This window comes from Talpa europaea (assembly GCF_964194135.1).
Source record: "Talpa europaea genome assembly, chromosome: 3".
NCBI classification, from domain to species: domain Eukaryota; kingdom Metazoa; phylum Chordata; class Mammalia; order Eulipotyphla; family Talpidae; genus Talpa; species Talpa europaea.
In genome coordinates, this window is record NC_140069.1 from 85106657 (window position 1) to 85132297 (window position 25641).

Genomic DNA, 25641 nt, shown 5'->3' on the forward strand with positions numbered 1-25641 from the left:
TAATCCCTCCTCCTCCCCGTAGTGTGTCTCTGGTTTATAGTTGCTTATTGATTTTGATTTTTACTTTATTATAATTAGTCTTTTTCCTGGTCCCTTATTTAAGTTTTCTAAATTCCTTGCTATCAAACACCCAAGTGTGGAGAGCACAAGGAGGCCACTAACCTTCAGTTGCTCCAGGGAAGCAATTTCAATTTCTGAGCCTTTGCTTAAAAGGCGTTATATGCCTTGCATTCTTGGAGGGTGCTTTTTTTGCTTTTTTCCTAAACTCCAAGAAATTTTTTACAGATTGAACCTCATGAATCTTCAGAGCCCCTCTACGGAGAAAGGAAGCGTGCCTGTAAACCTCTTTGATTTGAAATAAAGATAACAGAACATGAGGAGTCCAAGATAAACTTGGCCAGTCGATTTTTTTTAACTGGTTAACTGGAGGGCAAGAAATCTTTTTTTTTTTTTTTTACAATCATGAAAACAATTAATTGTTAACTTTATTCCTTGTAATGCTATAGATAAGGAAAGTTATTTTCTCAAGATTAAAAAAAAATTCTGCCTGGCATACTAGTTAGTATATTTCTATCATACAAGGGCCAACACTAATTTGGAGGCGGCGTATTAAAGCCAGCGTATGTGAAAGACTTAGATTCAGGAGCATTATCGTAGCAGCATGTCTAAGAACAGGGTTAACATCAAAAATAACAAACATGTTTTATGAACATGATATTTGAAGTAATTTTTTTAATTTGACTATTAACCATAAGGTTAATTGATTCTTTTCTTCTTGCTCCACTGCGGTTAACATACTCATTCTTCCCTTTAAAGGCCCATTTTATTATGCAAATGAAAAAAATCACGAGACTTTGTGTCTAAGAGTGAGGGTTGCTTTTTGCAGGGAAACTCATGCACCTGTTCCAGCCCTCAGCCCCCACCTCTGCTTGCACTGGCTGCCAAGCTAGAAACTTAGCAATCAGGGTTAGCGGGTGTGAGGTCCTTGAATTTTGACTCATTTTCTTTGTGACTTACTCTATTTTGCCTATAATTTCTCCCCTTCCAACTCTCAGCATGCCAACAGCAGCTGCATCATGGCGCTCGCCCCGCTGCCAAGAGGGCAGGCAGCCTTGGAGACGGTAACGTCGCACTCTGGCCAACTGTTAGGAGATAGTGCTGGAGGAATACACACAGCACAGCCAAGATGCAGATCCTTCTAGGAGACATTTGATAGAATATTTTGTCCATGGTGTCTTTTACATTTAAATTTAAAAATTTTTTCCTTATAGGAAATTTCCAAACATACCCTCAAGGTAAAAAGAACAGTGTAGAGCACTCCTTTCTACCAATCTGTCTCTCCATTTCCACAATGATCAACTCATGGACAATGCATTTCACTGCCCTGGGGGTTGCCCATGCTTTATCCAGACTATGGGTATTCATTTCCAGGGATAAATGTCTCAAGTTACAGCTACATCCCCATCCTTTCTCAGTCTAAGATCTGTCACCTTAATAATATTCTAACTCCTTTCTTCTTAAGGGTAAAAAGATAGAGGGTTTTTTTTTCCTTCTAAATTAAGTCAAGATATGCTACTTTAGGGATTGTCATATTTTCTAATAAAATGTCCCCTAAATTTTCAAACCATTTCTTCTGTCAGCCTGTGTACCCAAAGCATGTCTGAAATGTGCAGAATCTTAGATTGTAAAGCCACTGGGTTTGAGTCTCAGTTTCACCACAGACTCGCTGTATAACCTGGGACAACTTCCTTAACCTTTCTGTGCCTCAGTGACCTCTTGTTCTTAACGTGGAAATAGTAATAGTTCATATCTGACAGAACTGGTGTAAGACTTAGGTGAATGAATGAAAATATATATACATTATATATATATTTGAATAGATTTAAACAGCTTAGATAGAGTCTGTCACTAAGTAAGTGTTCAATAATGCTAGTTGCTGTTGTCATCATTTTTTGTCCCTTCCCCATTCATTTTACAGAATACAGAACTAGGATCAGGTAGATGAAACAACAGAACTAGGATCAGGTAGATGAAACAACTCCCTTCAGGTCATATGGCAGTTTTATCAGGAAAACTTGAACAAGAAGCCATGTCTCAATTCCTTTAATCCAAATATAGTTTGACATAGTCTTATCCTCAAGGAATTATGCCCTGACAGTTAAGAATGATTAGGAAAAGAAAGAGGATTAATAAGAGCATGAACAAAGGAATAAATATTGCTGCTGGTGAGTTAAACCTTAAGCTGTGTTTTTAGAAAGCAAACTGCTCCAAGTGTTACAACTCCTCTTTAGTGGAGAAGGTGAGATTGCAAGAATACTTTTGTTAAAGAAAGGAAATGATTTAGCGAATGAAACTGGAGAGCATTCTACATACAGGGAAGAAAGAAGAAAGTTCAAGTATGACATGGCACTAACAGATCTAGAGGGTATTTACATGTGAGATTAAGAGAAGACAAGATCCAAGAGGACAGTGGAAGGTGAGATTATTTGAACCTCCACTGGATGTCAAAAACAAGAGATGGATGGATCCTAGATGTTAAAGCCAAGCAGAATCTGACATTCCTAAAGTTTTTACTTATTCCCTCACTGTAACATGAGCTAAGCACTGTTCTACTTACAAATATTATTTCATTTAATCCTCATGACATTTCTGTCATTCTGTCATGACACTTCTCGTGAAGTAGGTACTTCCATTGATCTCAGAATACAGCAAAGGAAATCCAGGTACAGAGAAGTTAAATAACTTGCCCAGGACTATTTGCTTACTAATAAGCAGGAGAGTTGAGCTTTATAACCAAGCCATCTGGCTCTGGAATCTGTGCTCTCAAATAGTCCATGTGCTGCTCCATAGGAACCAAAGCCCTGGTGCCTATGCGATTCCAACACCAGCATATGGTGAAACCCTTTAAAGATGCTGGAGTTGGTGTGTTCTACCTCACTGATACCTGCGTTCTTGGCTGACCCGGGAGAGTTTACATTTAAGTCCAAGTCAGGTGTCAGGAGGCAGGCTCTCTCCACCATATCTCTCTCTCTCTCTCTCTCTCTCTCTCTCTCTCTCTCTCTCTATCATGGAGAAACAGAAATAGAAATATATATATATATATATATAAAAAATAAATTTCTAATAAACTTTGTCATATATATAATAAATTTCTAATAAACTTTGTCTTAATTGAGTGTGGGTATATTTGTTCTACTTGATGTCCTAAGAAAGTATTCTGGTGCTTTATTTTCATAGGAAAGTATAAGGCCATTCTTAATAGAGAAATGTTTGATAACTTCATTAATTCAAAATCATTCACTAAACAAATACTAGTTCATGTTCTCTGCTCTAGGTGTGGAGGGTGCTTTTTGACAAGAGAACAGTCTCCCACAATCACCATGGATTTTTTCCCTTTCTTAATGAGTTTCTTCTCAGTAAGCTGCCAATATTAACTCCCGATTTAACAAAAACAAAAATCAAGAGAACCCTCCTGACCCCACATAATGCCTAAAAACAAATTTTCTGTTCTCATAGTTGTATTCATTTTCTTTCCTACTACCTTCTTTTAAACACACATCAAATCAATTTTCTCTACTAGATCTCACCCAATTCCATACTCAAATTACTCCCCCTGCCTGCTAACAACTCCACTTGGACATCCATTAAGTACCTTGAATATCAAAAAGAGAACTCTCAATCTTCATGTTTAAGCCTGCACCCCCAAAACCCTGTTTCCACCTCTGTGTATGATTACTCCATCCTTGTTGCACAGACCAGAAACTGTCTTCATGCATGACTCCTCTCGTGCTTCTACCCCACATCCATTCCATCAGCAAATCCTGTTGGCTTTATCCTTATTCTATCCAAAATCCATTGTTTCTCTCACTTTGAATTCATATCACAATCCTTCCTGATTCTTTCCCTAGTCACCATCTGCTGTCAACACAGCACCCACAATGATTCATAAGACATCAGTCAAAATATATCTCCTCTACAACAATATGTCCCTCAAGGTTTTTTTATTAGATATACAATAACATAGATAAATCTTATATATAGTGTTAAGGAAAGATGTCAGAAAAAGAAAGTTCAGACTGCATGATTCCCTTCATTTAAAATACTAAACCAGGTGGACCAATCCATGGTGTTAGAAATCAGGATGTGGCTTAAGAGGCAGGGAGTTGATTGTGACTGAAAGAAAAACCCAAAAGGGCCTCTTGGGGAGCTGGTTATTTCTGTTGCTGGGTGCTATTTGCTCCTAGGTATTCAGTTAGTGAAAATTTAACAAAGTACACACTAAATGCATACCCTTTCCTGTGTATATTTTATAGAACAGTAAAAAGATTTACGAGATTGTTTTTTACACAGGAAATCATAGTCCTTTAGACTTGGAAACAAGGAATTTATCAGCAGTTATAACCATTATAGCATAAGCTCCATTCAAGGAAAAATCTTGTCTGCTTTCATTCTATTTAGCAAATATTTACTAAGTACCAGTCATTGATCTGGACCTTTAGGAAGCAACAGTGAACACCAGAGACAAACTCTTCAAGCCTCTGAGTGACGATAATCAGAATAAATTACATAATATGTAACAGTGCTAAGGGCTAGAGAGGGGAAGAAAGCAGAGGAGGGAGACAAGGACTGCTGGAGTAGAGAAGGTGAGGGGGCAGGACCCAGATTAAATAAGGCAGTCAGGAAAGGCCTCACTGAGAAGTAACATTTGGAAGGCGAGGGAAAGAGCTGGAAGTCTATCTAGAAGAACCTCCTAGGTGAAGGGTGTAGAAAATGAAGGCCCAGGACCTCCGCTGGTGGCGCAGCGGTTGAGCACTGGGCTGCGAAGCTGCCCATAGCCTCTGCTGTGCTGGTTCAATCCCATGCCGCCGGTGAGGTCCCACATGGCAGAGGTCCTACATGGCCTGCAGACCTCTCCTGCCACGCCCGCTGCTCCCCTCAGCAGTGTACTTCATCAGTCTGCCTGCTCTGCTCCCTACTCTGTCTCTGGTGAATTCTCTCACCCTCCCGTGCGTCTGACTGTACCCAGTGCTTGTATAAATAAATAAATCTTAAAAAAAAAAAAGAAAGAAAGAAAGAAAGAAAGTGAAGCCCCAAAGCAGAAGCAGGTTGGTTGTGTGTGAGCTATAGCATGGAGGCAGAGGGACTGGAAATGAGTGAGCCAGGACAGATGAGCTGGGGATAAAGAAGGGGAGGCTTGTAGGCCTCTGTAAAAGACTCTGTAGTTTTATTCTTCATGATTCCTGGTGCGTGTAGAGGAGTAAATGTTTACCTAATTGGTTTGAGTTATGTTTCTGTTGTTTGTAGTGGCAGGTCATTCATTCTCATTGCTGTACATCTACTGAATGCCATTCTATAATTGATGGGACGCTTAGGGAGTTGCCTGATTTGGACTTGCATAGAGTGTTGCTGTGAACACCTTAGTGAAGATCTTTTGGTAAAAGGGTAAATGCAAGATACACCAATATTAAAGAAATTGAACAAGATACATCAATTCTTCAAGTAACTTATGTGACATAACATGATAGTTGCAGTGAAAGTCAGGCAATCAGTCAGTATTCATGGTACCCACTAGAATTAAATTTTCCAGTACATATTAGGGTAGAGTAGCAAAGTACGCAGGGCAGGGAACACAAATATATGTCCAGTAAATTGCTTGCCATCAAGGACCCTAGAGTTTAGTTGGAGATAAGACAGATATGGAGATATGAAACAGCACCTGGCAAAGACATATAGGAAATGCCAAATAATATCCTAAGAAATTTGTCTCCTAATCAATCAACTATCCCCTGCAGTACAGTTATTTTGGACCACAGTGATGTCATCATCTACAGGAACTGGAAATTCAGTAGAGCCTGAAAACATACAATCGATTTCAACAAGCAGAAGCAGACCTTGTAGACATTGCCTGGGCTAGGGAAATAGCCAGAATGCTACTTTGAATTTGAGGGGTGGGTGGTCTCTGTGCATGAGAAGAGGGCTTAGGGTTCATTTGAAAACCTAGCATAGATTTGGATAGATTTATTCCTCAAGAAAAGTAAATATCTGTATTCTAATCTGAGAATATATATTCCACATTTCTCAATCATTTTGAAGTATTGATGCCACATTTACAGTTACAAAACCTCAAAGACCATAAGGTCTAAGTCATTTAAATATGTATGTATTTGTAGAACAGCAAAGAAAACTCATCCAATACGATGGTAGCAGGCCCCAAGACAGAAAATAAGTGCGGCCAGACCGTGGACAACAACGCGTTAATGACCGAGCTCCTAAGCGACGTACCCTTCACTTTGGCCCCACATGTGCTTGCCGTGCAAGGCACCATCGGTGACCTTCCAGACCACCTACTCTCCTATGATGTCAGCGAAAACTTATCACGGTTTTGGTATGATTTCACTCTTGAAAATTCAGTGCTCTACGATTCATAATCTTTGTTGACACCTTAATAGGTTGGGGGAAAAGTTGGCCTACTTTATTTAACCTGTTTGATGTTCTTCACCATTTCACTGTTTAAAGGTCCTCAGAAAAGCAATGAGTGTACGACAAGGAAAATAACTGTTCACTGCTCTGTTTTTGAGGATATAGTATATTTATGTAATGATGGAATTTCAGTTCTACTTCTTTTCCCCTAGTAAGAAATATAAAAATTAGGCTATCAAAGTCTTATTAAAGGAGTGGACACTTTCAAAATACAACATCTCACATTCATTTTAGAAGAACTATGAAAAAGAACCGTGGTATTTTTCTTAGTTACCTTAGAAGTCTGTGCATAGAGTGAATATTCCTCTTTGGTTTTGGAAGAGACTTTAATGTTATTCCCTTTCTTCTTCCACAGTGTGTATGAATGAATTCATGGAGGAAAAAAGGTAGTTAAACTTTTCAGTCCTGATATATTCAATGTGGAAACAAGACTTTGCTTTAAAAGCAGCGGTAGTTTCCTGATATAAGGGTGGTGCTTGAGCTGCCCTCGATGCCGTTTGTTTTCAGTGATAAATTTCAGTTTCCCCAAACCCATGATGGCAGTCCTCTCTACCTTGACTGATCCTGTGTCTCTGCTGTGTTTTCTGCCTTGCTGCTACTCAGGCGAGTGAGCGCTCGCTCACCAGCTTTCCAAATAACTTTCCCTGCTTCTGCCTCAGTTGGCATTTGCTTTCCTCACTACATATGCTCCCAGTTTATAAAGAGATCCACATTTCCTTTCAACCTCTCTGCCTTCTAAAGAAAAACATCTCATGATGATACTCATTATTGCTGATAACACACTTATTTAGAAATTTATTGGCCGCAATACATGTGGAAATGTTTCAATGCTAGAAAAACTGAAATTGACTCATTTCCAATTAGAGTACAGCCAAAACACCTACATGACTTTTTTTTAATATCCATTTATTTATTCTAACTAAAACAGAAAAGAACTGCCATTGGTCAATAAGCTGTAAAGGGAAGAGGTAAATTGTGATAGAGTATTTTCTAGGTGATGGAAAACTTAAATTATATTTGTATTGACTAGTAGCAGTACTCTTCATGAATTCTGTGCCAAGTTGAAGTATATTTTTCACAAAGATAGAGTGTGATAGCAAAACTAAACACTGTGCACAAAAGTATATGAATTATTCAGTCTTTAATGTCTTATAGATGTTTAATAAATATGACATGGTCTTGATAAAAATGCTACATATTTAAAAATTAAAGAACCATTTCTATTGACAAAAATTCTTCATTTAAAAATAATGTTACCATATGATATAAATGATTATTTGCATAGTTTTCCTACAATATCAGTTCAGGATATATGTCTTATTACTGAGGCAAATGTGAACATTTTATAGAAGTTTTTGTGAAATCATATCCTTTCATACCATGTTAATATTCCCTTAAAGCTAATGTATGTCATCAATTTGTCTAATAATATATGTGTTAATTTTTGTAAAAATACTTAGACATTTTATTATATTTATGTCTGCTGTGATACAGATGCACTTGTATTTTAATTTGTCCACAAAAATGGTTATATTTAAATAAATGTGAATTAAAATGAATATTTTGATTGTTTTCACATCCAAAAAATGGCTTTCTTTGAATTATTCTTATCCAAATGATTCTTTGGGAGGCAGATTTACGTGTGTGGTTTATATGCTATGGAGAAAAATATGAAATGTGCTTTTACATTAAGTTTTAAGAAATAACATTAAAATGGCAAGATCACTAATAGTGGTTAAAAGGACTTGAGAAATTTGAGAGAAATCCCATGAACATTCTAGCTAGCTCTTCAGCATCAGAAAATTTAGTAATAGCTAGTGTTCTGACCTATTTTTAACAAAAACATTGTGAAAACGACATCTTAATATTCTTATCCTGTATATAAATTCATGTTACTATTTTAAAACTGAAACACTGGAAATCATCCAGTCAACTTCATTTTACTCAAGAGAAAATTAAAGTCAAGAAAGGTTAAATGACTTACATTACCTAGTGATAAATAAAAATTTACTTTAAAACTGTTTATAATTATAACAAAGGTGTGGTGAGAAAGAATTCAGGTATTGGAGGCAGCCAGCCAGCTTGTAAAGGGACCCTTCCTCACTTACAAGCTAAAGGACTTTTGAGTCAGTCCCCTAACTTCCAGCGTCTTCCATTGTTAAATAGTAATTGTATGTCCTTTGCAAGGTTTGTCATCTCAAATGCCTGGCAGCATAAAGCCGGACACATCATAGATGTTCTGGGAAAGGGAGCTGGTATAACTCTCATTATTAACCACACATATAATAGTTTAATGAAATACAAAATGCACATTAATGGAATTTAATGTAAAACATAACAATCTGCATCTACTCTAGTTCCCCCTACCTATTTTTTCCATATTAAATACCTCACTTTGAAAAATATTCCTACACTACATTAATCGACTCTTCTATAATTCCTTAGTTGAGAATACAATACAGAACACTTTTTTCCTCTTATCAAGTATCACAGTACTTTTCCTTAATATAAGTTATCATAACTGTAGAATTGAGGCCACTAGATAAGGATGGTGGAGCGCAAAGGGCAGAGTGGTCCTATGGGCTATAGTGGAGGATTGTGGGTGCTTTGGTGGTGGGTGTGGCAGTAACAAACATCTAAAGAGGTGTCAACTTATACCCCTAAATCATATACAATGTTGTAACCCAATACTACCTCAATAAATATAATTTTTAAAAAGTTGTTATTGTAAAGTACTATCTGTATAGAATGTGCAAATGATTTTACTGAATCTTATTTTTAACCCTATAATATAGTCAGGAAGTTGCATACATTTTATTTCAAACGTTTTTAATGCCATTTTCATCCTTTTCTAAAAAAGGAATTAAAGAGGCAATTCTGACCAACTTGTTATTCTAGTTATATTTTGTTTCACTGAATTTTTAAAAGTATATGATTAAATGTTAACAAAACCCCCTTTCTTATTAGCAATTCTAGAAACCCACAATAGTTTTTTTTTCTCAGCAAACATTCATTGACACCAACATTTTCTTCCGTTTCTCAAAAGGAAATGATAAATTACAAAGAGCATGAAGGAAATCTCTTACCAAATTCCCAGATCTGATTTCTTATAACCGTAAAGAACAGGTATGAAGAAGCAAAAAAATCATCTTATGCATGTTCTAAAATAGTTGGTACATCAGACCTTACCCCTTCTCTCATGGTAACAACTGATCAGTCAATGAACACAGCCCTCTAACACAGGAATCTAATAACAAATGTTACTTTCAGAGATGAATGTATTCTCTTATTAATTACATCATTTAACATTCACATGAAATGTGTGAATTGGATAGATTGTTGAAGAATGTAATATCCTTTAAGCTATTGAAAAATAGCAGCTTATGAACATTATCTTTTGCGTATTTGTGTCTTACTACTTAGGGCATGACCTAGATACTATTGGGAAATCCAAAACTTTCAGATTAGGTCTGGTCCCATTTATCCTACCTTGGCTTGAAAGATAAGGTATTCTTGTATGTCAGGAAAATGACTATGCCATATGATGTAGTCAGTAAGCCTGGGTGAGAAAGGGATATATTGATTGCTGCACAGAAACTGTTACACTCTATACAGCAATATTTTAATTGTCCTGTTTTAAATGTAAATACGCTTATTAAAGAAAGTTTTAGAATTACAAAAGTTATGAGATTAGTGCAGAAATCTCATATTAACTTCTAACTTTACTATAGCACATTTGTTATAATTAAGGAACCAACATTAGTATATTACTATTTTTTTTTAAAGATTTATTTATTTATTTATACAAGCACTGGGTACAGTCAGAACCATGGGAGGGTGAAAGAATTCACCAGAGCCAGAGCAGGGAACAGAACAGGCAGAGTGATGAAATACACTGCTGAGGCGAGCAGCGGGCGGCAGGAGAGGTCTGCGCGCCATGTGGGACCCTCGCTGGCAGCCAGGGATTGAACCGGCACTGCAGAGGCTGCGGGCAGCTTCGCAGTCCAGCGCTCAACTGCTGCACCACCAGGCGAGGCCCTAGTATATTACTATTAATTAAAGGCCAGAGTTTCTTCCGATTTGACAGTTTTTCTCTAATGCCCTTTTTCTCTTTCAGCATCCCATCTAGTATAACACATTCCTTTTAGTCATCGCTTCTCCTTATGTTCCTTCTGGTTGCAACCATTTCTCAGACCTTATTTTTCATGAACATGATAGTTTTGTGGAATACTGGCCAGGTATTCTGTAGAATGTCCCTCAACTAGGGTTTATCCAATGTTATGGGTTTGAGGAAATGAAGTGCCCTTCCATGAGATCATCTATCAACGGTACATGCTATCAACATGACATTATGGCTCATCAAACATTTATCACCTGGCCACAGTAGTGTTCACCTGGTTTTCCCACTGTAGCTCATTGTCCCTTCTGCTGCCTTCTTATAGTCTACTCTTCGGCATTAAATCACAAAGCATAGCCCACACTCAAGGAGTTAGGAATTAAGCTCTGCCACCTTGAGGAATGAATTATGTGGGATTCTTCCAATAGAGAAATAGATCTTATGTATTTACTCATTTGTTGATCTATATTTATACTGGGACTCATGAGTTTTATCCCAAATCTAAATCAGCAATGGCCAACAGACATTTTCATAAAAGTTAATAAGGGAAATTTAGAACATCTTACATGGTACAAATGGAAACCATTTGATATTGGATATGATAATATGTAATTTCCTGAGTTCATCTTCCTATAAATGTTAGGTTTCGCCTTACATTACAATGTCTATTAACTACGCACAATAACCTTCACTGTAGACCTGTGAGTACCGCATGGCAAGAAGAACCTGCTCCGATACCTGGCCTTTTCCTATCTCATGCCAGTAAGATTCCATCCCACGTGTAGTGTCAATTATTCAGCCAGTAATGTGGAGGCAAGTTTCTAATCATTTGCCTCTTAAAAGAACCAAGATAACTCATGATACAGAGTTTTCCTCAATAGATGAGACCTTTTTTTGTAATAGAAAACAACAAAGTTGTAGCTAAGTTTCTGAAGAAAGAAATGTTTCATTTTCAACCTCTAAGAAGTGGTTTTAGAAGCAGTAAAAGGAAACTCAAATTTTCTTTCAGAAGGGGAGGTGTCCAAGAAAATCCTTTTTTTTTTAAACTTCTGATTAATCACAACTCACTGTGTAATAAAACAAAGATGACCTCATCCAATTTCAGTTGGGGGGGAAAAAATCAGTCAAAGCAAAATGCATCTTATTCTGTCCTTGGAAGAAACCTGAAAATAGTTCTTTGTCAAGAATTTGCCTAGTCCCAATTTTCACCCGTACAAAGGAAATAAATTTCTCACAGTCAAAGGTAAGGTAATGGATAATTGCATCCAGAACAACCCATTAGTAAGTGAACTATGAACCAGACCTACAGACAGCGAGTTCGTTACTACCCGGGCCAAGGATGGAGTCAGACAATAGACCATTTCAGAGGTCAGTTAAGGAGACGGCCTCCCACTTAGGACTGCTGCCAGGGACACACAATCCAGTGTCTGACATCTGGATTCTACAGCTGCCAAGTCTGCCCCTTGTGTGGCCACAGGTGTTCGCTATAACTCTGACACACATGGAAGAAGGAACAGGGTAATGTCAGTTTCATTGTGATGAGTGTGCTTATGTGTATGGTTTTTATTTTGTTCTTCAAAAGGTATATAATTTGTTTTAAAATTAATGTATTTTTGCATAATGGCAAGGAATATTTATTTGGGAGGCTAACAAAGAAGCAGCTTTTGTTCAAGAACAGGAGCAAAACAAAGCTGAGCTCTTATACCTATAAGGTACACTCCACAGTCACATGCTGTGACCATTGTTAGTGGAGTCATTTGACTAGGCTGTCCCAAAGAATGGGCCTTATCTCAAAGAAATCAATGTGTGCTGAAAAGCTAATAGGTCATTAGTATCTGAGATAAAGGCTAAATGCTCATCCTCTCCTTATAGCCCTCACACCTCATCCTTGTTTGGGATCTTCATGAGAATTTGTGTTTACCAATATGTTTTTGATCTGGGTACTAGACTGTTTCTAGTTTTCTGTCTTACACTATACCAGCTGTAACCATCTTTCAACACAGCTTAAAACAGGGACACTAAATTCTCTTCTTCCCCTTGTAGGATGCTTAGCTCGTATTTGTGAGGCAAATCCAGAAGGTTCTACCTCAGATCAGTAGGTGAGTTTCCTAACCCTCAAGGTGTGGGCAGAAGTAGAAATGAAGATAATTAAGAGAAGGGACTGACACAGGTAAGACCTATCAAGAGCCAATGATCAATAGCATTTTAAAAGCATATACATTTATTCCTCCATTATTGAATATACACTTTCTCCTTGCTTTGCCTACTTCGTAGTCTAAAATAAGAAAATGAATTTATAGAAGGTGGCAAGTATTTCAAATTTCATCTTATTGAATCTCTTCTAAGGAGAAACGGTCAAACCTTTGTTTCTCCGCCTTTTAGAACCAATGCACCCTACAGGGTTTTAATTTTTATTTTAAATACTGTATTCTCTCTATATTCCACCAGCCACGAATATTTTGCCATGTTTTACTTGTATTTTCTAATACAAAGATAGGTAAATTGAATGTCTTTTTCAAAGCACAGCTACCACTTCATTTCCCTGAGAGTCTATGCTGTCTTATTGATGTTCTATCAGCCATCTACTCAGCACATAATAAATCCTCAATTGGGATTTATAGAATGCCTGAGAGCATCAATGAACTAAATCATTACATTATCTATAAATGAGACTTCCCAAAGGCAAAGGAATGGAATTCAAAACTTTTGTAGCATGTCAAGACCCAGCAAGAGTTCACAAATGATGGTGCTGTGTTTACACAGCTGAAAATAATGTTAAGTTTACCAAGCCTCTACAAATTGTGCCTTTTGTCTGTTTTGAGCATTCTCCATGTTTTTCAGGTTGTGTTTTCCTCTGCCCATAATGACTATGTATGTTCTCACGATGAGTAAGAACTGATTCTAGACAATGCAGGATATTTTGGTGCTGTGGATTAACTCATTTGAGGTTTTATATAGCTGCCAAGTTTCACTCATGTGCTCTTTGTTGTGTTTGCATGTATTCCTCTCCCAAAATGTATTAATCCTAGTAGACCTGTCCTTGAAAAAATGTTTTTTTGTTTTTACATGCTTTCCTTCATGCATACTTGAGTATTTGAAGTGACTGTTTTAGAATAAGTCTTACTTTGCTAGGAGAGCTGGACCTTTCTTTTATTAGTCTCCTAAGTCTCTCACATTCCCTGCTCAGCCAATTCTCTTCTTCATTTAAACATGTTGAGATCCTTCCCCTCCAACTCCAGCTGTATATGCCTTTTCTTTCTCTTTAGAGTCAGGCTTCTTGAGAAAAGAGTCAATATATTTATGTCTCCACTTCCTTACTTTCTATTCACTTTTGTAATCTGCTTTCCCAGGCCTGGGTGGAACCTCTGATGAACTGGTTCATAAAAGAGCCACAGCCAACCTGCCAAAGGTCTTATCTCTATTTTTTTTCAGGCAGTTTATCACTAGTGATTATGTTCTCAAAACTGTGTTCATCTTGATTGCTCTGAAACTGCCTCTTGGTTTTCCTCCCATGTCTGTGACCATTCCATATTTCACCTTATGGGCTTCTTTTCCTCACTGCACCACTAAAATATTGGTGTTCTCCAGAATTCTGTCTTTGGCTCTCTTCTGCTGCCATTTATACTAGACTATGCTACATTTACTTAATAGTGACAAACTTATCTTGTATCCTTTAGTTTCCTTAATTTCTTGAAGGAAGATTCCTTCCTTCTGTTTGGCTTGCTGTATCAGCACTAGTACAATTAATATTTTGTATTATAGCCTTTAGACAGTAAATCTTTAAGGTTATATTTTTGGGGTGTAAGTGGCTATGAGTTTATCTGTTTCAACTTGGGTTTGTGTTTTGTTTTCCCTTAAACATACACATAGAGTGACATTTCTTCTGCCTTCTACTAAATCAATATTGATAAATGGTAAATTATATGGCTTTTTTTTTAAAGCATGGGTTTGTATAAATTTAAATACATACATAAAAATTGAATGCCTGGTACTTTAATGGGCTCTGGCATTTTGTTTATATGTAACGTAAACTTACTGAAGAAATTAGAAATATTAACCCTTTTGGTAATGGTCCACATTCTTGAATGATAAGTTAATTTTATTTTTGAGGGAAAACAAATAATTATTTGAGGAAAAAAGACCATACTTTGATTTTTCATGAAATCAAAGTAGGTTATAAAATATTCTTTAACTGGTCCATTTATTTGGTAGCCAGTTTACAGAATGAACACATTTTTTTTTTAATTTCTGTAATGGATTGTAATGATTTTTTACAATATTAGTCAATTGAATTTCTAGCTAACCTGGTCACCACATTCATAACTGCAACCTCTAGGGTCCCCCATTTTCATTTGTATTATCTTCCCCTAGATAGATGCAAAGATGCAGATACATATCATTTTTGACAGAGAAAGCAATGGTAGCCAATCTATCCAAACTTTGAGTCTATTTTAAAAAAAACAAACATATTGGTTAACAAAATTCTGCATTTCTGTTGTCTAAACAATTTGAAATACTTTATAACATCAAGAATAAATCAAATCTTTCATTTGACAAGTTTTCCCACAGACTCTAGAACTAAACTGGACACCAAGTTTTTAATTTTTTTTACCTTCCTACTCTTAATTAAAACACTGTGTTAAATGAGTATTAAGGATCAATAGCTCATTTTTTCCAAACAGAAAGACTATCTGAGGGCCTCCCTGGTGGTGTAGGGATTAAAGACAGCGCCATTAAGCTACTGCCAGCCACTGCAGCGTTAAGTTCAATCCCCGTCTGCCCAGGAGCTAACCCACATGGTGCAGCAGACCTCTCCTGTCTCGCAGACTAGGCAGATTTACTGAAATACACTGCTGAGGGGAGCAGTGGGCGAAGACAGGAGAGGTCTGCTGTGCCATGTGGGTTAGCTCCCTGGCTGTCCAGGGATCAAACTCATGCAGCAGTGGCTGGCAATAGCTTGATAGCACTGTGTCTTTAACCCCTGCACCACCAGGGAGGCCCCCACTTTCACTATTGAATCTTATTTCTCACAGTGCCCCATTTGGCCAACCTCTCCACAGCCAATGTCATCCCTCTACTGATGGTGTTTCTCCCTCTTTAGGTCTTCTGATCTGTCTGTCCACATTCCACCCAGTGCTCAGTGTAGTTCACTTTCTAGCACTCTCATGAAGGGTAGAAGGTATTTTTTTGCTTTCTCAATTAGTAAGAGATAATCCTGGTACTAGTTGTGACAGCCACTAAATGGAGGTTTTGATTTGTCCCTTGTGAATGAAACATTAGGGCAGAAGATGAAAGTCAGTATTTATAATACTTTTTAAAGTACTTGGTAGGATGAGAACTTCATGAGGCAGGTGACTGGTTCATTGATAACTGGAAAAATAACAAAACTCAGTCCTAGAAAACTTTTTGATGTTCATGATTAATTGTAGAATGATGTCATCATCACCAGAACTATTTATTTAGCACCCCCTTTTCTTTTTTTGTCATTTTCAGCAATTTAATTGTGTCATTTCAGCTTATATTTGAAGTATATTATTTCTCCCTAGAAGTGCTTAACAAATTCTGGAAGGAAGGAAGGAGTGGGTGGGTGGATGGATGGATGGATGGAGGGAGTATGCACGGGAGGACAGATGGGAGGCAGGATAAGTAGAAGTGGTGGTGTCCAATATACCTGCCAATCATCACAGATCCATGGGTTTTGTTTGCTTCGAAGTGTACAGTAGGTTCTGGTCACAATTTTATGCCAATGTACCTGCATACTACTACATTCCTTCTTGGAAAAGAAGGCAGTTGAGAGAGTGAATAGAAGATGGTATTTAGTGGTAGCAATAATAATGTTAGCTTATATTTGCTGAGTTCTTAGGTACCAAGCACTGTTCTAATTGCTAAATGTATATTATTTTATCTTTAAAATTCTATGATTGCCCTAATTTAGAAACAACCCAAATGGCCATCAATAGATGAAAGGACAAGCAAAATGAGGCATATACATACAACGGAATATTATTCAGTCATAAAAGGAATGACATTCTGATATGTGCTACATGAACCTAGAAAATATCATACTATGTGAAACAGGTTAGATATAAAAGAACAAATATTGTATTTACCCATTTATATGAAATATCTAAAATAGATGAACTCAGAGACAGCAAGCAGATTTGAGGTTACCAGACACTTGGGGAGAGGGAGAAGCAGTGATAGTCGTTACTACATTAAGAGTGCAGAGTTTCCTTTTGGGGTAATGAAAAACTTTAGAAATAGTGGTGAAGGTTTTACAATATTGTGAATGTAATCAATATCACTTAATTGTGAATTAAAAATTATTAAAATGGCAAGTTTGTTATATACATATTACCACAATAAAAATAATGAAAAAGTCCTACCATTGACCTAATTTTAACTTTGAGCATATCAGGAATGTTTAAACAAACAGGAGTTATATATTCTACCATTACAAGAAGCCAAGGAGGGCAATATGGTACTGGCTCATGATCTCAACAATATCTAGGCCATCCTCTCTCTGAATCTCTTAAGTTTCCACTGATAGAAAGCTGGCTGCTGCAACTCTACATATTGCTTTCCTTTCAAGCCAGGAAGAGAAGGGGATGACACCTGTCTAATCTTTTTCTTCTATCATAAAGAACCAAAGTTTTCCTCATGCCTCTAATAAATTTCCACCTACATCTTTCTAGGCAGCACTGGGCCTGAGGGTTAGCCCTCACTGCAAGGCAAAAAAGAGTATTTAGCTTTTACAGTTTCTACAGTGGAGGCGGGAAGGAGATGGATTGGAGATGTCTGTCAAGAAATGAATACCATCTGGCAGGATCACCAAAATGAGAAACAGGAGGGTTAAATCAGAGTTTGTCAACTTGGCAGTTGACAGAACTGGATAATTCCTTGTTGCCAAAAGGTATCCTGTGCATTGCAGGATGTTTAGCAGCATCTCTGGCCTCTATCTCCTACATCTAGTTGTCTCTCACCTACCAGCTATGACAACAAAAATGTTTCCATACATTGTCAAATGTGGTGGGGGTGCACAAAATCACCTCCTATCTGAGAGCCACTGGGTTGGGTAATTGGCCAAAGTCTTATCGCTGAGAAGTGGCAGAGCTGAGGTTGGAGCCCAGAACTTTCCTCTTACTGTTCTACTGACCAGCCTGTGCAAGCAAGCATATGACATCATAGTTAATAAGATTTACAAATCAACTGAACTAACTTGCCATAGACTGAGTTAATGAGGCACCCATGTAATGCCAGGCTGATTATCCACATGCTTTTCCTGAGCAATTGTTAAAAAGCCATAAACCCTTGCAGTTTAGAAGTTATGGTGAGTGTGTGATACAGGAGCAGGGATCAAGGGGCTATAACCCAAACATTCTCAACAGGGCAAACTGATTTTTTGGGAAAGAAAATGCCTTAAATATTAAATGGTTTTGTGGCCCCTAAAGCTCAGCCCTACCCAATAATGCTTTTATCTTTCTTTCTTTCATTTCTTTCATAAAGATGTATTTTAATTATTTTTTTTTCCTCCTTGAAGAAGCAATTATGAAAAAAGGTTGCAAGATACTAAGGTACAGTAGCCTAAGGTACCGGGTGAGGCAAAGTATATTTTCCAGAAAAGGTGATGTGGGATCTGTAGAATGTGAAAGTGAGTGAATTTAGTCTTGCTGGGTATGGTCACTAGATGTAACCCTCTGCTGTTGTCCCAATCTTTACTTATCCCAGCTCATTCTCTTTCTTGTCTCTCTGTTCTTGAATGTAATACAGTTTTATATTAGTCTCTTTCTCATCACATTAGTTTCATTCAAATATCACTTTCCAACAACAAACTGTCTCTCCTCTTCCTCATGTATTCATTACTTAAATAAGCATCTCTGTAATATTTTCTTTAAGAAAATAACAGCTTCTGGAAATAAACTCATAGTATTAAAATGTATTTAGATGACCAGCTCATTCTCACATTATACAATGATAAGCAAATACAGTGAGGCAAATCAGCTTAAGAGCCATAAAACTCAGTATATTTTAGGTTTCATTCCTTGACTTTGGACAAGTTATATAACTTAATAGAGACTGAACTTGCATATCTTTAAATGAGTGTAACATTTACTTGGTAGTGTAGAGCTAAGAATTAAAGAAGATAGTACATGTCAACTGCTTAGCAGAGCCCTAGCACATAGTGGGATGTGGCAACTACTAGCAAGAGTGTCCGAGAATCATATTTAGTGAAGCAATTTTATTTCATAGAAAAACACAGATGGGAGAATTAACTGACATGAATGAGAGCGACCTAAAAGGTTCTCAAGAGAGGAGGCCAAGATTGAATATTCAAAATCAAACCGTGGTTCTTGCGAAGCACAAGGACAAGATGGCTAAAGTTCAGCTGAGAAGAGAGGTATCGCATGACCCATCACATCCCCAGCTTTCCACCCTAGAGCCGATGCTGTCCACCACTTTTGGCAGGTCACTTAACACCTGTTTATCTACATCTTTAACAAATTGGGAAGAGGATGCATGACTTTCTTCTCCGTGAGACTGTGGAGAGCATATCAATCCACTCATTTATACCTCTCCCATGCAAGGCAGAGTAAGAAACAGTTCCTACCCTCATGAGTTTACATGTTGGTTTATTTGATCCACTAGGCATATCTTTCTGATTTAAAACACTTTGTTTAGTGCTTACCTTGGAATAAGCACTCAAAAATAACAATTGTACATTTGTGGCTTTGTTATTTTCCCAAATATATCAATTTAAAATGCACCTCAAAAATGTAATACAGATTGAGGCCTTAGGAGAGTGGGTGCCCATTGTTACCTGGGTGGTCTGAAGTAGGTGGTTTGGATGAAGAATGAGCTATACTCCTGGCTGTTCCCAGCTTCTTGATTTTGGATAGGTGTTCAGAGGATACATGCTTTTTTCTAATGGATCAGGTAGAGATGGACTCGAGATGAATTTTGAGGGTAACAATTCTATTTTTTCATCTCTTCTGAAAATACCTATTATTTAGTCATTATTTCTTCTTTGAGATACTATAGAAGGGACTTAGGTGAGAGGTTATAAATTTATGGATCCTATCTTCTTGACACATTTCTATTTGTTAAAACATATGCGCGATATAAACATTAAGGAGATAGAAAACAATCCGTAGTTTTTTATATTTATGACTTCATCTGGCAGTGAAGCAAATGGCTCATGGAATATTGCAGTCACTTTTATGTTGACCATACTAGCTTAAAATCACTACACCAATCACTAAAACCTACTTTGTTTGCTAAAAAGGCACATACTCCAGATTAAACTATGGCCTAGGGAACTGCTATTAATTCAAATATGTAAAGGATCACAGGCTATTCTTTAAAAACTGTTCATAGCTAAGCATTAGATATTCTCTTCTGCGATGCTGTACCAGATTCCTTAAAGAATTCTGTCTTGCATAGAGATGACTGGTAGAGATCCTCCCAGTATTTGTCTTAAAATTGTTGCTGGTTCCAACTACTTAGAAATTTTACTACTTTTTAGCCATCATCTCAAAAGCATAATCAAAAACATACAGTCATCTCTTTGAAATAAAGGTTTTCTTTAAATCATCTAAATTCACTTTTCCCATCTCCTTTTAGTATTAATTTTATCATAGATCAGCTTATTTTGGTAAACTGCAAGAACGGAATTGCCTGACTAAAGTTGAAAGCACAAAAGTCATGAAATGCTAAGCTAAGGCTCTCCAACTCCAATAAATCTTTCTCTGGCCCTTTTTGTTCCTGTTCCATTTAATAGCTCAACTAGTTATCTTCCATCTTTTATAGGAAAACAATTTATTTCCTGGCTTTTGCATGATTGTATTCAAGTGTGTTATTTTGCAATTTCTGGTTCTTTTTTTTTTATTTCTACCTTCTCCCCTTTACTTTAAAGCAGGGTAGTAAAGGAGATTACACTGAAAAAGGAAATTTACACCGAAAAAGGAAATATATAGCCCCCCAAATGAAATTCCAAGGCTTACGGCAGGTTTGCAAAGAAACTCTTTCTAGATTTATCTATCTCATTGGTTTCTTTGCTATGGTAAGGAATTCTCACTTTCCTTGTACTGGCCTTTGTGATTCTGTAGCACGAATAGAGTTGTTCCAGAAAAGTCTCTTAATTGAATGTGGTAATAAATGTTCCTTAAAGTATTTTATTTCTGGGCCTCCCCTGGTGGTGCAGCGGTTGAGCGCTGGACTGCAAGGCTGCCCGCAGCCTCTGTAGCACCGGTTCATTCCCCAGCCACCAGCAAGGGTCCCACAAAAAAAAAAAAAAAAAAGTATTTTATTTCCATGTCTTATATCATTTGATATATCACATAATTTGAGATGCTCATGCCTGTGTAGTATCATTCTATTTAGACCTTTGGTTTGGTATCCACCTAACTAAAGAGCAATTATTATTTCCTCCTATAACAGAGTTTTATCATAGCACAAAGCACAAATACAAAGGAAATTTAACTAAAGTCACATATAGAGCTTGGACCAAAGAAATACATGTATCTAGGTATCACACCAACATTAGCTATGCCTAGTTACTGATAACAAACCCATTATTTCCTTGGACTTAAGTAGATCCTAACTTGAATATGGAGGACTTGTTCACTTGAAATGTTTTGAAGATGTTTCTAGAAATTCTTAGATTTCTCTCTGGGAACAAAGATGTTGGCCTGATAATTTCAATTTAAAAGGGGGAAGAAAAATGTTCATCATCACTTATCAGGGAAATGCAAATCAAAACCACAGTGAGATACCACCTCACACCAGTGAGTAGGTCCATATCAAAAAGACCAGAAATAAGTGTTAGTGAAGGTGTGGAGAAAAGGACACCCTCTTATACTGTTGGAGGGAATGCATATTGGGCCAGCCTCTATGAAAAGCAGTGTGGTGGTTTCTCAAAAGACTACAATAAATCTGCTGTATGACCTAGCAATCGCTCCTAGGTATCTACCCTCAAATATAAAAACACTAGTTGAAAAGGAAACCTGCATTTCTATGTTTATAGCAGCACTGTTGACAATATCCAAGATATGGGGACAACCCAAGTGCTCCAGAATAGTTGAGTAGATCAAGCAGATGTGATGTATATATACACAATGGACTATTACTCAGCAATCAAAAAAGATAAACTCATGTTAGTTGCAGCAACATGGATGGAGCTGAAGGGGCTTACGCTAAGTGAAGTAAGCCAAAAGGAGAAAGAATAGCGAAAGGATGATCTCACTTCTATGTGGAATAGAGAGAAAGCAAACAAAGGTCAGAACAAAGACGAACTTTAAAACTAACCCTCAAAAGTTGACCATAGATTTGAGCCATCAAGGAGGAGAGAGGAAAGGGGATGCAAAGGAAGAGGGGTAAGAACAGAGAAATGGGGAGGACATAATGGACTATGGTAGAGGACTATGGCTGTTTTAGTGTTGGGAGAGCCATGATAACCACACCTGAGGGGAGGTATCCTATACTGTCAAAATATTAACAAGGATGTAAAACAATTAAAAATAAATAAAATGGGGAAGAAGCTTATTTGCTTTATTACAAGAATATCCTTTTACTTTCTTAATCTCATCTAACCTAAAACATTCAGAATTTTCAATAAAAGTTGATGCCACTAAACCTAATCAAAAAGAAATATCTCTGCCACTCCTTAAATCCCCACCATTACCATATACACACTCTAGAGATTAATCTCTTTCCTCAAAACGTTTTTTTAAAAACAAAAATTCTTATATACAACATAATAGACCTTTAAAGAGGAAGTAGATTGCATCACCCCTCACTGTCATGTTTATAGCACATTTTATCTAGCATAGTTACTTAATAACTTATTCCTATCTGAATCACAGTGCCTTGTAAGGACATGACAAACCTATCCCAGCAAGCCCTTCCTAAAGAAGTGACAGCAAAATTCTCCAAACTGTTGCCTGCTTAGAAAGTCATCTAAAGGTTTAGTGCTGAGGAAGTGACACTGAATGTTTGACAGCTTGGAATGTGCTCCTTTTAAGAGGTGCACAGTTGCAGAGTTGGCAGAGAGGACTAGAACAGGCGTCAGAATATCCACCAGCCACTCATATTTGGGGATCTTGATGGGATGGAGAAGCAGTCAGAAGAGGAAGTGGAAATTGTGGTTGATTTCATGCTCTTCTGGCTGGCCTCTTGTGCTCCACGCACAATCCAGAGATGCTCTGGCAGCAGTGGGAGCAGCTGGATAGATTAAGAAAGGCCTTTCGTACCTAGATTCACTAACACACTAGATTTGGGGTGACAGATGCAAGACAGACAGGCAGGACCTCAGGCAAGTACAGAATGGTCTTAATATCCTGAAGCTTTTTCTTGACTAGAAAGCTTCAGGTTTTAATCTGAAATTTTTTAGACAGAAGTGGATGAACTTTTATCCTGTGGCTGTTGGAGGAATGCTTCACTCCCCACAGTAAGACGCTTAACTTTAATACATTACACTAAATGCTATTATTTCATTTTTTTTTCCTTTAAGGAAAGATAATCAGTAAGGATGCACAGAAGGAAATCATGGAAAATAATAAAATATCTATTTTTTGTGCTATTAGAAATAACTATGTGATTTTTGTCCTTAATCATTCTGGGGGGAAAAAAAGCAACATGGCCAAAGATGATGTGGAAAACTTCAGCATTAAAAATAATATCCTAAGTAATCCAAAAGGGAAATTAATTTTCACTTTGAAGGTGTTCACTAACACAAACATGAAAATAATGAGTAAACTAACTCTCCTGAGAAAATGCCAACTGTTGCCTTCTGCTTCCCATTGGGCTCTGGGTATATAACAAGCCCTGCTCATTGCCCTAACTTCTGACTCTGTGTGTCAGGAGACTTAAGGGGGACATGTCTTCAAGCAATTAGAAATAAATCTATTGTGTTATTAGACACCACTTCTCCCATTGCTAAGTCATTCAGAACTGGCTGATTTCCTTGACAAGAGAGATTATAATTGCATTTTAAAAAAATAAAAGTAATCCAAGGCAACCTAGATTCCAAAGTATGTTTAAATTTATGGCATGGCCTTTTTACAACCCTCCAAGATCGTCAAATATGAGTACTCACTCACACTCAGATACAACCCTAGGAGAAGACTTTGCTAAAAATCTCAGGGCAATCAGTTATTTCACTTTTAGACTTTATGGTGGATATGAATATAATATAAATATTTAATTCATCTTTTCTAGAGTTCCATATTACATAAAAGGTACAAGTTAAAAAGAAGAAAGGTCCTGAGAAATTCATTAAATGAATAATCATTTCGCTGTAAAACAGTGAATGCTGTTCTACAGACTTGCCTCGTTGAAACCAAGCTAACTTCCATGTTCCCCGTTCTCCAAATGGACTTGTTAGTGTCACATGCCATTTAAGGGAAGGTACAGATTCTGCTACTCCAAGCTCTACACCTCAGCTCTCATCCAGAGAATTCTGATGTATCTTTATCTGTTAGTGTTTTTCAAGATTTTGAGAAGGATAGGTATTAGTTTGTGAAGATTTGGTAAAACTCACAAGTAAAACCATGTGGTCCTAGGCTTATGGGGGGGGGAATTTTGATTACTGTTTCAATTTCCTTACTAGTAATTGGTCTGTTCAAGTTTTATATTTCTTCCCAATTCAATGTTGGAAGTTTATATGGTTCTAAAACTTCAGCTACTATTTTAGGTTGTTCAATTATTGGTATAAAGATATTTGCAATAGTCTCTTATGATCCTCTGAACTTCTGAGATGTTTATTATAACTTCTCATTCATTTCTAATGCCATTTGTTAGTGTTTTCTTATTTTTCTTAGGGGCCTACCTGGAAGTTTGTCTTATTTTTTCAAAGATCTTTGTTTTAGACTGTATTTTTATTTCTATTTATTTACAGTCTAATTTTTATTATTTCCTTCCTTGTACTGCCTTCTGGTTTCCTTTGTTCTTTTTTCTAGTTCCTTAAGGTATACAGTTAGATTACTGATTTAAGTTTCTTGGGATAGACCTGTACTGCAATTTACTTCCCTCTTACTCTGGCTTTTGCTGTATCACATTGATTCTGATAGCTTGTATCTTCATTTTTTATTCATCTCTACATACTTGTTAAATTCTCTTCAATTTCCTCAATAACCCAGTTTACTCAATAGCACATTGTTCCAGTCTCCACATGTTTGAAGTTTTTCCAGGTTTCTTTTTGTTGATAGTAGGTTGATAGCTACTTTGTTATCATTTTGATCAGAGGACACACTTGATATGATTTCAATCTTCTTGAATTTATAATACTTCTATCATGTTCCAACATGTGATCTATCCTGGAGAATATTCCATGTGCACTTGAGAAAAATGTGTACTTAACTTTTTGGGGTGCAGTGCTCTATAAATGCCTAACCCATCTGGTCTAATTCTTCATTAAAGGCTATTGTTTCCTCATTGATTTTCTGTCTCGTTGATCTGTCCATTGATGAAAGGGGAATGCTGACATCCCCTACTATTATTGTGTTGCTGCCAGTGTCACTGTGTTTAGAACAGTTAATAATTGCCTATATATTTGATGCACCTTTGTTTGGTGCATGTATGTTGATGAGTGTCATGTCTTCCCTATGTACTGCTCCCTTAAACATTTTATATGTGCATACATGTCTCCTGTTGTTACCTTTTATAGCTGGAAGTTTATACATGGTTCTTCCTGCCTTTGGGGGGAGGGTCCCATTTGCTTGTAAGGTAATTACCCACCATTTACTTTGAGCCTACGTTTATCTTTACAGCTCAGAGTAGTAGGAGATACAGACCATGCCATGAACAAACTTTGCAATACATATTTTTTAAAAGTTCACATTTTTCCAGGAAGAAAATAACTAAAAATAACTATTCACACTGGTGTCACATTTGATTAAAATAATATGTTTTTGATAAGAGGTACTACATGCACAGGTAATTGGGGGGGGGGGGGTCAGAGGTTTGCAAAGGGAGTGGAGAATCAAAAACCGAATAGGAGAGGATTAAGTCAGTGGAGGAAAGTTAAACTTGCAAGTAGAATTATCTTC

At 37.1% G+C, this 25641-nt stretch overlaps 1 protein-coding gene across 1 annotated transcript in view; it reads left to right on the plus strand.

The window, feature by feature from the left end:
* Positions 1–6428, plus strand: part of UMAD1 (UBAP1-MVB12-associated (UMA) domain containing 1) — a gene marked incomplete at both ends in the record, with an annotated part of 190968 nt that extends 184540 nt beyond the window's left edge. Inside the window, one exon of the mRNA XM_084230503.1 lies at positions 6171–6428. Coding sequence (XP_084086629.1) covers positions 6171–6428 — 258 coding nt within the window. The remainder of the gene's footprint in view (positions 1–6170) is intronic.
* Between the last annotated feature and the right edge of the window lie 19213 nt (positions 6429–25641).